The sequence below is a fragment of the Dermacentor variabilis genome, chromosome 6 (genome assembly GCF_050947875.1).
Source record: "Dermacentor variabilis isolate Ectoservices chromosome 6, ASM5094787v1, whole genome shotgun sequence".
NCBI lineage: Eukaryota > Metazoa > Arthropoda > Arachnida > Ixodida > Ixodidae > Dermacentor > Dermacentor variabilis.
The window spans coordinates 183,413,613-183,429,821 of record NC_134573.1 but is presented as its reverse complement, the minus strand read 5'-3'; the positions used below and the strand labels follow the sequence as shown (position 1 = coordinate 183,429,821).

Genomic DNA, 16,209 nt, shown 5'->3' with positions numbered 1-16,209 from the left:
GATCTAAGATTCACCTCGATTTGAAGAGAGAAAGAGTAAAATTTTAGGTCAGGAAGAAACAGGCCAACCTAGACGCAGTAAGGGTAAAAGGATACCAATTCAGGCTGGCACTTGCAAACAAATATAGAGCCTTAGAACAGAGATATGAAGATGACATAGATGTAATGAATGAAACCGCAACTAGGCTGGTTTCAGAAACAGCAGTTGAAGTGTGAGGTAAGGCACCAAGGCGACCAGTAGGTAAGTTCTCCCAAGTAACGACGGACCTAATTAGGACACGACAAAGAAAGAAAGTGTCTGACTCAAGAGATCAGGTAGCATTCGCGGAACTGTCTAAACTGATCAACAAGGAGAACATAAGGGATATTAAAAATTATGACGTAAGAAAGACTGAGGAAGCAGTAAAAAAATGGACGCAGCATGAAATCAGTGGGACGAAAAGTTAGCCTAGGTCAAGCCAAGATATATGCACTAAAAGATAAGCAGGGTAATATATCAACAGCAATTTCGAAGATATAGTGAAAGCAGATAGTGGAAGAATTCTATACTTACCTGTACAGTACCCAAAGTACAGTACCCAGAGCAGCCACGATACCTACATTCGAAGTAGTAATGAACAGATTACAGAAGCTCCTTAACTAGCGATGAAATTAGAAGGGCCTTGCAAGACATGAAACGGGAGAGAGCGGCAGAAGAAGATGGAATAACAGTCGATTCAATCAACGATGGGGGAGACATAATGCTTGGAAAATTGGCGGCCCTCTATACGAGCTGTCTCATGACTTCAAGGGTCCCAGAGAACTGGAAGAATGTTAGCATTATAATAATCCACAAAAAGGGAAACGTTAAAGAATTGAAAAATTATAGGCCCATTAGCTTACTTCCAGTATTGTATAATATAGACACCTAGAAAAGTTCCAATAGAATAAATGCAACCCTGGAATTCAGTCAACCAAGGGAACAGGCTGGCTTCAGGAAGAGATACCCTGCAATTGACCACATTCATGTCATTAATCAGGTAATCGAGAAATCCGCATAGTACAATCAGCCTCTCTATATAGCTTTCATAGATTACGAAAAGGCATTTGATTCAGTAGAGATACTAGCAGTGGTAGAGGCATTATGTAATCAAGGAGTACAGGAGGCTTACGTAAATATTTTGGAAAATTCCTACAGATTTCACAGCTACCATAATTCTCCACAAGAAAAGTAGGAAGATACCTATAAAAAAAGTGGTCAGACAAGGAGACAAAACCTCTCGAATGCTATTCGCTGCGTGATTGGAAGAAGTATTTCAGCTATTAAATTGGGACGGCGAGTAAGGATAAACGGCGAATATCTCAGCAACCTTCAGTTTGAATATGACATTGTCCTGTTCAGCAATATTGCGAACGAGTTACAACAAATTATTGAGGACCTTAAGAGGGAGAGTGTAAGAGTGGGGTTGAAGATTAATATGCAAAAAACAAAGATAATGGTCAATAGCCTGGAAAGAGAACAAGAGTTCAGGATCGCCAGCCAGCCTCTAGACTCTGCGAAGGAATACGTTTACCTAGGTCAATTACTCACAGGAGATCCTGATCATGAGAGCGTTAATTTACAGAAGAATAAAATTGGATTGGAGCGAATACAGCAGACATACTCAGATCCTGACTGGAAGCTTACCATTATCACTAAAAAGATAGGCGTACAATCAATGCATTATACCGGTGCTAACATATAGGGCGGAAACTTGGAGACTGACAAAGAAGCTCGAAAACAAGTTGAACCGCTCAAAGAGCGATGGAACGAAGAATGATAGGCATAACGTTAAGAGACAGGAAGAGAGGGTTGTGAATAAGAGAGCAAATGGGCATAGCCGATATTATAATTGACATCAAGAGAAGGATATGGAGCTGAGCTGGGCAGGTCATGTAATGCGTTGGTTAGATAACCGGTGGACCATTAGGATTACCGAATGGGTGCCCAGAGAAGGGAAACGCAGTCGAGGACGACAATAAACTAGGTGGGGTGATGAAGTTAAGAAATTCGCAGGCGCAAGTAGGAATCGGTTTGCGCAGCACAGGGGTAATTGGAGATCGGAGGGAGAGGCCTTCGTCCTGCAGTGGACTTAAATAGGTTGTTGATGATGATAGAGGCTTGCTTTGTGCCGCCAACGACACCCCTGAAGACTCCCTAACCTCTCACTCCCCCGACATCCTCCTATGTCCTTCTTTTTATTTTATTGTTTTTTATTATTATTTCTTTCCCTCTTGGTATTTTCCTTTTTTGTTCACCCCACCTTACCACTCTCCCGCTCTTGTCCCCGCGTCTTATAAACCACGCTTAGAGATGTCAGGCGACAGCGCTCATTTTCTTTGCATTCTCTCCATTTACAGCCTGCTGCCACCGACAACAACCGAACGTGACGTCAGTCTACTAGCCCGTTAAAACTAACATGCCGAGGATGACGAGGCCGCCTTTGATGAAGATAGGTGCTCCTATCGAAATTTTGGCCAGCCTTTCTAAAGCACCGTATCCCTTTTTATAACCTTTGTACCACAGTGTGCTACTCCATCTGTCAGCCCCCATTCTTGAATTTGGATATATATAACCAAAGGCATCTGACTATGACGTCGTGTGGATAAGCCGATGCTTCGATTGAAAACCATGCCTTAGAATTAGGGTGACTCCACTAGGCGTCGCCGTCGGTCCGCGTTGAATTGCGTGGACCTTCCTGCGTGACGTCAATGCACCAACTTCGTCTGGGACTCGGGTCGTCTTATTGCCCGTCGAATCAGTTATGTGTACACAGCGTGAGCTGATAGTACTTACATAGTTTGTCAGGTTGTGATTCACAGCAGCCCGTTACTGCAAACGTCGACAGAGAGGGGGGGATTGTGGCGCGCCCCGTTGTTGGTGAAGTTGATTCCGCGCGGGTGTTTGCTTATTTTTCCGCCTCCTGCCCCGGGGCGCGTATTCGCAGTTCCTATAGACCATTTTTTCATGGGCGCCACCATGGATGGATGAATGGATGGAAGGTAGAAGCGTCCCCTTTGAAATGGGGTGATGGCAGTTGCCACCATGCTCAGCTTTTTATTTTTATTTAACTGTGTTGTAAGTTATTAAAATTCGCCCTTTTCTTTAAATACGTCTTCCTACACTTTTAACCTTATGTCACCTATCTGATTTTGAGCCACCAATCCTCCAATCGCTTTTTGCTAATTTCCACCACATATGTATTCACATGACTATTGTTATGTCTGAACCCTATGGCCTCAGGAAGCGTAACTGTGCCAGCATTGCGACATCGGGATGGATACCATCACATTTTAGTACGAGATGTTCTATTGTTTCTACAGATCTACCACACACAGTACATGTGTCTTCTTCTTCGCTAAATTTCTTTTTATAGCTCCGCGTTCTAAGACATCTTGACCTAGCTTCAAAGAGTAGGGCACTGCCTCTTGAGTTATCATAAAATGCTTCCTTCCTGATCTGCTGTTTCCAGTATCGATGTAATTCAACACTATGCTTCTTTTCCATTGAATTTATCCAATTTTTACCTTCCGCGTTTTTAACCTCTCGTTCAATGCTCTGTCTTTTTTCCGTCCTCGTGTCTGGCATACTTACTGGTTAGCTTCCTAATTCTTTTCCGCCATTGTGGGTCAACGCTCTTTCTGTATAGGTATTTAAATACCTTAGTTGCCCAACTGTTATCGTCCACTTTCCTCGGGCGTTTTTGCTACGCAAGGGCGATGACATTATATGGTAGCAATATGCTATATTTGGTATATGGTAGCAAATTATATGGTAGCAATATGGTAGCAATATGCTACCATATTGCTACGCAGTGGCGCCATCTATGGGCAGTCGGCATGCTGGCTTGCATGTGCGAGCGCTCCGTTTTACATGGCAGGTATACGCTCGGCGGTAGTTTCTGGCGTTTGTTTTCGCGCTCGTGCGGTCTGTTTAGTATGGCGTGGCGCCTTCTACGTGTAGCACTGTTCTGTGAGACGTACTGAAGTGCTTTAAGTCGGTATGGCAGGATTTTCTGCTGGCGTTGAGGCGGACGGAGCACGCAGCGCGACGTGTGCGCGCATGTTTGACCCTAAAATCAGCCTAAGAGATTAATTGTGTACTTCTGAAAGTTCCATTCACTAATGTTACCTTATCGCGGTACTATACTCTAATTCAAAGCTGCGTTTTAGGAGCAATGAAACATACGGGACCATCGTAACAGCATGGGTACCGTTCTGTTACGATAGGAGCTGTGCTGTTATACTTTGACAAGCGTTCAAACTGTTAGCTGCAGATTACACTGCGTGACTACTTGATTTGGTGGATGAGGTTTCCACCCAGGAGGAGGAGGAGGAGAAACATTTATTTTAAAGAAATAGGAAAGGATAAGCAGGTTTCTTTCTGCTTGTGCGGGAGGCGCCCTTAGTCCGTGGGCTCCTGCGGCTCTTGCTGTCTCCCGGGCTCGCCGGACCAGTTGCTGTGGAATATTTTTTGGTTAGTAATAAGAGCATACCTTACAGTGTTAACCATACTTGTCCAGCAAAGCGACAGGTTACGAACTGCGCAAGCATCCTAAGCAGTACGTGATAGGTGCTGGATTACAGATATCTTTGTTCTCTATAGCGCATGGTTCAAGCATGCAGCATCAACGTTTATAGATCTATGAACGTTGTGCGGCGTGACTATGCGAGGTCATACTGTGGCATTAGCCCATTTTCTCTTTGTTTTTCGGGAGAGAGGATGATGACCGAATTTTTTTTTTCGGTTGTGTTCCTTCCGTTCTCTACGAGGCACTCATGCGTATGACGGAAATTTTGTCCTCGATAATAGCCATCGCCTTCGTTTTATGCGATTCATCTCGGATATTATGGCTTTACAGGCCAAAAAGGCAATGCCGAAGCACATAGCTTATAAATATATCATGCTGGTCCACCAACAGCAGTGATCGCTGTGTTGAGCAGCGCCATCGGCCTCATGCAGGAGGCTAGCATCAACATATAGTGATTTCAAGCCTACTAGACTTGAAATACGTGACAACGATGCCGGTGCATAACAAATATTTGATAGCGGCTGCCGCTTAGATGTCTCGTGGTTGCCTTAGGTTGACCGTACACGAGCAGGCACTCTTATGTTTTAGTCTGTACGCCAAGCGATCAGATAGTGAGCATATTTACCATTTCATGCTGGTAATACAGAGACGAAGGTCCTCTTCGTTGAATTAAAACCGATATCCGCAAAATAGTTCACAACACGTACACAGACACCGCGGCTGATAATGCGCGTCGCATGTTTGCGCCCCCAACAGATATTTCCGCGTAGTGTAGTTACCGACGCACCTAAAGGCTTCCCTGACGACCTTATATGAACGGAAATTGCATAAATTTTACAAAGTACGATCTAAAACATGTCGAAATCGTTCCGTAGCAAGCGACAGCAGTACATCGCACAAGCAAGATAGGAGGAAAGGCTCGCCGCGAGCCCTTTCCTCCTCGCCCGATGAAAAGGTCTGTAGTCGGATACAACCTAAATCTGCAGTGAAGCGAGTCTCCTCCGCGAGGCTGCAAACAGTTCGTACTTTCCCTGTTGCATAAATAAGGCGGTACCCACAAAAATAATATTATAAGCGCGTAATTGTATAAGTTTTCACTCGTCTATTAGAATGGAATGGTGAAAGCCTAATTTTTTATTGAAGTGAAATAAAACGCTTGCTTCGCTGCAACTATTTACTGTCAAGTTTCACTTCAGTTGGCATTGAAGTTTCGTAAGTAAAACGGGCTCAGCAGTGAAATGAACTGTACCGTGGACTTTTGAAGAGTGAAATGCTCTGACTCCATACACTTTGTCCATGTCTGTTGCACACCTCATCGCTTCCGCCGATGAAAAGACGCTTCAAGAACAACAGGCGCTCCGTACGACGCGATTTACAAAACGTTGCATGACGATGACTTCGTTTGCTTCTGTGATTGGCTACACCCCTGCGCGTGCGATGCATACACCCCTGCACGTGCCAGGGGTGTATAAGTTGGGCTGTCCTCGATATAGCGGACAGCCAATATTTTATGCGAACACCCCCTGGCATGCTTTGTCCTCCGCGGCTCCAACCCACGGGTCGCCCTGCTTCCATCTTTGATCCCCCCGCTACCCATTTAGTGCCCTGGAGATTCTGCGCCGCCTGCTTTATTGTAACCTCAGGTGCTCTCCTGAGGTTTTTGTGGTTACATGTGCCCTCCTGGAGCAATGCTCTCTATCGTCGCGACGAAAAAAACGATCCGCAACTTATACAACACCAGTCAGAACCTTGCCCCTTCAGACACAGCGATCAACAAATGGGGCGCCCGTGCCCACTGCCTCACGGCGCAGGCAGCCAACGGTGGAGCGTAAACAAACTTGACCACACTCCGCAATGCCGGCATGTCTAGGAGACAACGCATACAACACGACATGTTGCTCCGCCTCTGAAGTCGGAATGTCTAATGGTCTGTTTACTGTGAGCCATTGCTGATGGGGATCGCGTCCTCGTTATTCCGTTCAGGCGCATGCTCAGCCGCGTCCCATAAATGTAGCAGAAAGGAGCACCAATTTTCTTTCGGAACCGCAACTAATGTTGCGAGGGCGCATGGCTCGACGCACAACTTCAGAGTACCACAAAGTCCATTTAAGCTTTATACGCTAATACAACACGTACAGCATCGCACAAAGGGCGCAATCGCACACCGCATCCGTCGTAACAGAGTTGACTCGCCCCGTAACGCCGCGAGAAGCCATCATCCACGTTTGATCCTGCACGTCGAGGCGTGCTTTTGGAATGGACGCAAGTGCCGCTTCGCGCGTTGAGTGGGATGTGGCCCGTGTGGCTATCGCGGGCTGTGGCACCTTGTCGCCTTGCGACGTCATGCTGCTACGTTGGCTCGGAGGGATATCTCGTGTCCATGGCAATCAGCGCAACTCGCTTCGCTATACCAGGTGGGCTCCCGTACACCGAATTGGTCCAGTGGTGCCTTTCAAACGTGTGCATGCATGCCCCGACGGCTGCTCTGCGGGGCGCGCACGACGGGCAAATTCGGCTGGAAGAGGCAACTCCGTCAACTCCTGTCGGTCTCACAAGGGCTTGGTGTTACGTGCTGTCAGTCCTCGCAGCTCGCTCCATATCTCGGATGTAAATGATCGCCATGAACTGTGTGAGCGAGTGGACGAAGCAGAATGGCGACCGAGGACCGGTGCACGCGTCATAAGCGTGGCCGTTCCTTATCGGCCCAGCGTGCGTCCGTGCCCTTGCGAGGTCTCGGTTATCAGCTCCGACGTCTGCGCAGGATGACAGCCCCGCCATAAAGACTTCGTAGACCCTGTTTCCTGGAGCCTTGCTTCATATGGTCATTCCCCGCCCAACCCGCGCGTCGTCAGCTGAGGCATCCGCCAGACTACTTCGCCGAACCGCCTGCCACGAGACGCGGTGAGGACACTGTGTCACGTTTTATTGTTCTTTGGCGATCTCAGTGTCAGGACCAGATTAATAAACTACAGGGCGACAACATTAGCTCCGATTCGCTTTACTGAATAGGTAGAAGCTGTAAAGACAGCGGCCGTATCGCAGCTTCTGAATATAATTTAGGTCAGTCAAGGGCGTCTTCGGATGCCACGTTTTCTCATCTGTCACTTTCGAAGGTGGCACCAACTAAAGACAGCAAGAGGGGTTAGGTTTGACAAGTGTTCTCCACCTCCAATTATTTCAGCAGACGCAAAGAACGACTGTGTGCTCTGATCTGCAGCAGTTTTATGAACTTATGAGTGAAGCGACAATGGTCGAAGCACCACCTTTAGGGCTATATATATACTAGAGCGCAGCCTGTCCGTCGAGAATGCTGCCAGCGCATTAATGCCGTTTTTATACTGACATGAAGGTACTTGAAGGCTTTTGAGTACCTGTGCAGTGATGCAATGTATGTATACTTGGGGAAGACGCCGATTTGGGCAGCAGATCTCGGGGTAACTTCAGAAGTCAATATAAGTTTTTATGCGTGCGCTGTTACGGAGCGAGAGCGTATTGGAGAATGTATATTTAGGTATATGAAATCAAAGAGCTCATTTCTGACTGCTGTTCTCATGATCCGAGCCTTCAAAGTTCGACTTTGGGGCTTACAGCAACCGAACTAGCAAAAAACTTGGCAGGCACGCCTAGACAGGGCACACGAGTATATTACGGCTGTATAAAATGCTGCTCACTCGTCAGCGTTATTCATTACTACTTATGAGGCTGGAGATGGGCCCGTTCGTTTTCCTACAAGTAGAGACATGCGAACAGTAACATGTCAGACGTCTCTACTTCATGACAGCTTTGGTCACAGGGTGTCGCCTTCGTCGAAGAGTGTTAGAGCCATTTCCGTGGAATAAGGAAAGATGGTTATTTCCTTCTTCTATGGTCACTGTATATATCCTCCCGCCGAAAGCCATGTACAGTCACTGTAGCATTTCGTTGGGGTGAAATGTAAAAACGCCCGTGTACAGTGCATTGGGTCCACGCACGTTAAAGAACCCTAGGTGGTCAAAATCATTCCGAAGTCCCCCTCTACGCCGTGCTTCATAATCAGATCGTAGTATCGGCACGTAAAACCCAGGAATATATATATATATATATATATATATATATATATATATATATATATACATACATATATAATTGGGATGCCCTAGAAACCGACACTGTTCAAATACAAACTGACAACGTGTGCGTTGAAACCGGCAATTTCAAGGTTAATGGTTTTTTTTATTTATTTAGCCACGTTACTTGTTTGCAACATACACCTGGGGTTCGTACCTCCAAAAACGTAAATTTTGTTTCTCCAACAGTGTTTGTATAATACCTTTATAAGCACGGAAAAAAGAGAGAACTGCTCTGCATTAATATTGCGGACAGCCGCATTCTTTCGCTTTCTCACCTTTCTCTTTACTTACTCTTGTGCACATAATTGGCGATACATCCTTGAGCTTTTAAGCCATCTGCACATACCCATTAGACTCAAGGCTCTCCGTTCCTAAATATCTAAGCGTTAGTTTCTACATTTATTACGATCCCTGATAACGACTTGGCTCTGACAAGACCGAAGAATAGCGCTGCTTAGAGGGCGTGCACTTTCGCAGCTATTGGGCGGAATAGTGCAATTCCTTAACGGCGGAAAGCTGTGGCGATTTCTTCCGATATCGGTTTTTTTTTTTATTCTGATTATTCTGCTCTTTCGTCACTGACTCAGCGCGCTGCCGTGCCATAATGACCACCCGAACCGACCGGCAGCGAATAACTTAGATCCGGATTAAAGCTGCCTTTATGATGCCGGTCGTCGATAGAAAGAATGAATGTGTTGCTCATTTTCTCGCGTTCAGTAAGAAAATGTGGCCGGTTGAAATGCAGGGGCCTGTATTTTGTAACATTACATTTCATTTTACCATTCTGTGTTTCTGATCACGCGTCGCTCAAAGTGGCAAAGTGATCACAGCGATACCAGCGGCGCGGCGACGCCCGTGTTATACATCAGAACCGATGGCGAAAGGCGAAAACAATGAAAAGTAAACTGGATTGCTTGAAAATACGGCTGCAGTTATTCTTAAATTACCGGGTGGGTGAGAGAGAGGGAATAAAAAATGCGGAACCGAATTTAGGTGAACGTAGGAGCGAAGGGCTCATATTTTCGGAGAACCGGAAACAGGCGTGGAAAAGTCCCAGACTGGGAAACCAAAAAAATAAAAACATAAAACAAACACTTGTGTGTATACCAGCTAATGCATTATCTTGAAGGACGTATAGATGTGTCAGCAAGAGAAAATGCAGTATCCTCGTGACATGAGATCTAGGTGATCCTTAATATGAAGAAATGAGCCAAAGGTGCCACGGAAGAACCAGCTACTATGTGCTGGTTGCGGTCAGGTGAAAAATGCAGGCGCAGATACGTTCTTTACTGCGGATGGCGGGCGCCTTCGAGGAAAATGTGCCCGTATATCGTTTGTCCTTTGAGCTTGCTTTCTTGCGCCCTTATCAGCGTTGGTTCATTCGTTTGAGTAACGAAGAGCTTAGCCTACCTATTAGATCCACGTGTTCACTGCCCTGATATATATATATATATATAACTGCACTGGCTCCGTTGGTATAGCACAAAGGAATAGACCCGACGTACGTGAAAACACATTCTTTTTTACTGTCAAACGTTCTGGCTGGTGGGCCAGCCTTCGTCAGTGACAAGGGTGTGTGCGCGTGCGTGCGTGCGTGCGCGCGCTAAGGAGAAAGCTAACATGCGACGCACGTCAGGGCGATTTAAACGCCTGAAGCGATTGAAACGATTGAACGTTGAATGTTTTGCTGCAAGCGAAGCAGCGATTGCCTCGTGCATTGCTTGTTCTCTGTGCATGCGTGTACTTCGTTTCGTCGTGGTTCTGCGTGCTTGATAACCCGCCGTGGCGGCTTAGCGGATATGGCGTCGCGCTACTAAGCGCAAGGTCGTGGGTCTGAATCTCGGCAGCGGCATTTCGATGGATGCGAAATGCAAGATCGTCCATGTCCCGTGCATTCGGGCACGTTAAAGATCTCCAGGTGGTCAAAATTAATCCTGAGTCCCTCACTCCGTCTTGCCTCTTGGTTCTGAAACGTAAAAACCCAGAAATTTTTTGTTTTATTTATCACATACTGCGAACCGAATACCGTCCAAGCAGGAGAAGCAGAATACTAGCACAAAAATATGCGACCTTGAATAAAAGCACGCATATTGACAAAAAGACACTAAAAATGGACATTGCATGCTCATATACCAAGCTGAACGAGATATTGCACGAATAAGAAAAAGCCATAAAACAAGAGAAGCAACGAGCAGCGTTAACAACATAGCCCATCACTAACAATGCATTCTGACTGTCCAAATTACTCATCAGGGACAAGGAGGAGAGAATCATGCGGCAATACATTCCAATCTGTGATTGTATTGGGGGAAAATGAATGCTTATAAATATTCGTACGATCAAAAATAGGTTCAATGAAGTGTTGATGCATATGACGGAGATTTTTCAAATGAGTAGAACTTGTTTCTGGGCGAGTTGGTTGAGATCTGATTAATGCATTGTTGCGCTAACAGGAAAATAAAAACTTAGGAGGGCAAGTTTCTTAGCCACTTATATTTTTCGAAACTAGGCATTGATCCCCAATAATACATAACTAAACAATCATTTGAAAAATAATTAATATATTGTTGAGCCAACAGGAAAATAAAGACTTAGGAGGGCAAGGCTAAGAAACCTAGTTCTAGCAATTCTTCTGCTTTCTTTTAAGCATTCCAGCTTTGCTTACTGCAACATTGCAGACAAGGAGTCCCGGCGTTTATAGCGATTATATATAAAACGAGCCGCTAATCTTCTAATTTTTTCAATTTGTTTTTCTATATCTACCGTTGTTTGAGGGTCCCACATAATACTTGCGTACTCTAGAGGACGTGTTAGAGTGGCTTTGTACGCCTTGTTTCTTAGTTGGTTTGAGCATCTTCCGAATTTGCCTTTTAGGAAGCGTAATCTTTTACGAGCTGAAGACCATATGTTGTCCATGTGCGCGATCCATTTAAGCCTCGACGTAATCGTAGTTCCCAAATACTTACATTCCTCTACTTGTTTGATCATGTTATCGTTTATGTTATACGAAAACACCAGCTTGTTTCTTTTATTCGGTAGACACATATTTAAAGCTTTTTTTTTTTCAAAATTAATAATCATATCCCACTTAGCACACCATTCTGCCAGTAATTTTAGATTCACGTTCAACTCAAGTTGGTCAGAAACAGAATTTATGGTTTTAAATATCACACACCCCAGAAATTAACTGTCTGCTTGATAGACTCGTCGAACCGGGCCCGGCGCATATTGTTATTGACTGCTGCCGCCACGTGCTATTGGATACGCCCATTTCGGGCCTATTTTTGCCCGTTTGGAGAGTGAAAAGCGAACCCGCTTGCCTCTTGGGGCCTCGCGTTTGATCGGTGGTCACGTGACGCGCCCGTCTGGCACACTGGGCGAGCAGGGTGCAACGCACCCCCCCGTACTAGGACGCGCCATTTCTCGTGGTGAGGACGGCCGGTTTTGATACAGTCGCACGTCTGGGCCCGCCACGACCAAGTAGCCGGAAATTGGCTCGCATGGCGGCACGACGTCGGCAGCTTCAGCGACCGAGTGGCATGACTGCATAGTTGCCTCCTTTTTTCTTTCTTTCTTTTTTGCGCTCGCAGACATCCGCCTACCGTCGTCGTGTGACGCGCACACAGCTGGAGCGACACTTTTCCGCGACGGTGAAAACTGCTGGCGCGCAGGGAGAACCAGGCGCGCAGAAAGGAAACCGCTGTGAAGGATCGTGGCGACGCCGGGCAGGTGAGTGACTGTACAAGCGTCGCCCTTGTGGCACGGAGGACACGTAGAAATCTTTTGTGTATGTTTGTGACCGACTTAGCGTGCTGGTCGTCTCCAAATTTATTGTGAGCTTTGCATATATGTGTAGATCCACCGCTCATGTTGGAATTCGTGCATGGCGACGCTTTCGTAAAGCGGATAATTAAATGCTATACACCCAACTAAATACAATGCATACAGTTGTCTTTGTATTTTCAACCCAAGCAACGTGTAGTCTCGTGCAGTGTTTATCGTTATACGAATATGCACTACACCTTCCACAATGCAAACACCAATTCAGGCGAAGGCACGCTGTGCGACGTCGACGCTGCGACGCTACGAGGACGAATGTTATGCACAGTGGTTGTACAGTGCATGTTCAGCGATTGAAACGCGACACTCGATACGCGTGGCCGCCGGCACTTTTTACGCCACCGCTGCGCGCTGGGGACACCGAGCTGATTAATTGCAGTATACGCGATAGAGCTTTTGCGACTCATTGCGACTGCTTTTGGTCCCCCGGGAATCAGCCAGCGCTCTACGGTGCCGAGTATCGCTTTTCAATCGCTGAGAACTGCACACCCAAATGCCCTTCCAGTGGCACATACGAATGGCCCAAGAGTGGGACAGCCGAACTACAATTCAAGGTACGGAATCGGTTGAATGTCACGCGTTTTTCATTAAGAGGTCTGGAGGTCATAGATACCTATGACCCGACATACTATATGTACAAGTTTTTATTGCGTAGTACCTAGGTGCGCTCACTGGCAATATTATGGGTCAATTCTGTGCTACATAAGCCTTTCTGCTGTGTCCTGTCGGGCGAGATATACGCACCGACCGACTGACGCAACCCAATGTTACGCAATGCTGTTGTATTCGAGCGCTTAAATATGCTGGCTTTCTTTTTCTTTTTTAAACCCCGGCTCTTTAAACTTAGTCTGCACTTCACCTATAACGTGCCCCCCATTCCCTCCAAGTTTATTTCGCCCAGATTACCAGGAACGCATGGATGTAACACTTTCGGGCACTATGCGCAGCTTCGCCATAAAAGCGGGAATTGAATTTAGGACTGTTTTAAAGATTACGCTTAAGTAGCCGAAAAGCATGCGAAAGAGCACGGAAAATATTTTTTTCGTTATTTATATAATTCCGACAAGATATCTAATGTTGTTGTCATTATTGTACGTTGCCTCGACACATAGCACATATTCTGCAGTTTGAACATAGCTGTACGACTGCAGTTGGCCGCACAACATACAAGTCATCAAGAACGGACAGCCGAGAGTGAAAGACACTAAGGTCACACAGTGAGAATACATAATGCTATTTCATAGCACAAAGAAAGAAAATAAAGAAGCGCACCACGGTCGGTGTCTACGTCAGCATACCGACGCGCCAGTATTTCGCAAGGGTCTAACATCTACAGCATCCCTCATCGTGAAACAGACTTGACATCATTAACTAACGCAAAAAAAGACATCGAACGACAGCACTAGATTTCAACTGAAGTTTAAATGCGCAAGCATTTCTATGCTATATACCCAACAAGAAAGCTCATCCGTCCGTCACGCAAGAATCGCTGTAAAGAAATTAAGGCATAAAACAAAATAAATTCGAAAGGAAAAACGTTGGCGGTGGTGAATTACGAACCTACGACCCGACGCTTAGAAGCTGAGTGCCCCACCCACTGGGCTAAACGCCCACACTTTCAGAATGCGAATATATCTGAACTGTACGAATGTGTTCAACCGGTGGTAGAAAACCAGTGTCAAAGGAGGACAGTTTCTGTGAAGGCTTTGTTGAAAGATTTAGTGATGGTGGATAAAAAAAAAGTGGAACGCCATAGCATTCAAAGATCCCTGACTGCTTGTCACGCTTTCCGGCAACCGCAGCTTTCTTGCGGATGCGCAGAAGCGAGCGCGGTGGTGGTGTTGGAAGGAACCCAGCGGCCCGCGCCGCTCTGAGTGGTAGAAACGCTGGAGAAGGGGTTTGCGCTCGAGTTTCCCCGCAACGTAATTATGTTTCTGGTACATCCAAATTAAACTCCGATGCGATCGTGTCTGTAGGTTGTCGTTAGGTCGTACTTTATTATTTTTCTGGCGCATTTAACTTTGAGGAATTCAATTATTTCAGTAACGCCTCTGCGCCACGCGGAGGGCCTGTGTGGTTGTGGTTCGGAATGATTTTCGCGAAACGACGTCCAAAGCCGACAACGAATTTTTTGCGACACGTTAAGTGATCTCTGGACTGCGTGTAGAGTCAAATCGGAGCATTGTAGATATCAGGTAAATTCCGATTTTGCGAAAATTTAATGGCAAACACACTAAATCCCCCATGCATTCCGGCGGTCGCGGAAAGCGCCTACCGTTGGTGCGTTCCTTTACCGACTAAAATACCACTTATCTCTGAGGGCTCGCGAACTTCACGTCCGCAACACGGCCAGATAAGAAGTCAATGAGTTGATAAGGCGTTCTGAGAGGTTATGTGGGTCTCTTTGCGGATGGATAAGGTGCTAAAGAGCGATAAGGGCTTATAATAGTCAGAACAATTATGATTTGGTTATTAAGTACCGGTAAGGGCTGATGATGATCCTATCAAGTCCGATAAGAGAGAGACATAAGATAATGCAGAGAAAGGCAGGGAGGTTAACCAGAGGTAGTTCTGGTTGGCTACCCTGCGCAATGGGGGAAGGGTTAAGGGGGATAAAAAGAGAAACAGAGTGGAAGGGGGAGATATAAAGAAAGAGATACAAGCACGAACAAAGCGCGTACACTACGGAGCGGTAGGGGGCGGCATTCTTAGTCTGTCGTGAAGCACCGTAGACCGCAGGAACCTTAATACGCGAGTAAGGCCTTCAACGGGGATGACCTTTCGGAGCATTGGCCTAAAGCTTTTAGTTCTGATAGTGGACGATTGTCCGACTGGTCCAGTACTCTGCACATCACTTGTCTCTGAGCACTATATTGAGGACAGACACAGATAATATGTGCGAGCGTCTCGTCGATGTTGCATGTGTCGCACGCGGGGCTGTTGGCCATTCCAATGAGGAAAGCATGTGAGTCCGTAAAGGCAACGCCTAGCCACAGACAGTAGAGCATGGTCTGTTCACGTCGTGGTAACCCAGGCGGGAGGTGCATCCGTATGTCCCGAGACAACGAACGCAACCGACACATGGTGAAGACATTTGAGTCCCATAGGGGCAAAGTACAATCACGGGACATCAATCACAGCCCAGCCGCAGCGTCTGTTCGATAAGGTTGATAAAGACCGATAAGAGTTGATAAGGGCCGGATAATGCCCGACAGGGTTGATCAGGACAGATAAGGATCGGATCGATTGCGATAACGCTGATACCGATCTGTAAGGTTTGATAACGGTCGGCTCAAGTTTGATAAGATTGATAGAGACACCGGACTGCGTGGAAGTGAACAAGTGACACAATGCTTACACATAGCATACTTGGACAACTCCTAGATGAGTTTCTGCGGGGTATATTTTTATACAAAATGCTTCGAATATTTGTCTCTTTATCAACCTGCCTCTGCAGCCGCCTGAGCACACGAGTGCTTTAAAACTGCGCGGTGCACTGGCACCAACAGCAATGATCAGTCAGATGGCCACCAGTCGATAAGGCACTGATAGCTGCCTTATGTTCCCTCAAGCGATTGTTTAAACACTGACCCGTTTGGCCAACATAGATAGCACTTGCCGCAGGATAGGGGACTCATGTAAACAAGAGCCACATGACCGTCAACAAAGCACGTGTCATGCCTCTTTAAACAAGCGTCAGTGCACTGACTT

The 16,209-nt window shown here is 46.3% G+C and overlaps 1 protein-coding gene across 4 annotated transcripts in view; it reads left to right on the top strand.

The window, feature by feature from the left end:
* The first annotated feature begins 7,356 nt into the window (after positions 1-7,356).
* The window catches only part of LOC142585926 (kynureninase-like), a 73,353-nt gene continuing 64,500 nt past the window's right edge, over positions 7,357-16,209 (top strand). For 2 of the 4 annotated variants that reach the window (XR_012829150.1, XM_075697023.1), the window contains exon 1: positions 12,744-13,052. Coding sequence is in view for 1 of the 4 variants with exons in the window: in XM_075697023.1 (XP_075553138.1) it covers positions 12,759-13,052 (294 nt within the window). In the remaining 3 variants the exon portion in view is untranslated. Of the gene's footprint in view, positions 7,451-12,248; positions 12,388-12,743; positions 13,053-16,209 lie in introns of those variants that run through there. The other 2 variants (XM_075697027.1, XM_075697025.1) reach the window with 2 other exon arrangements.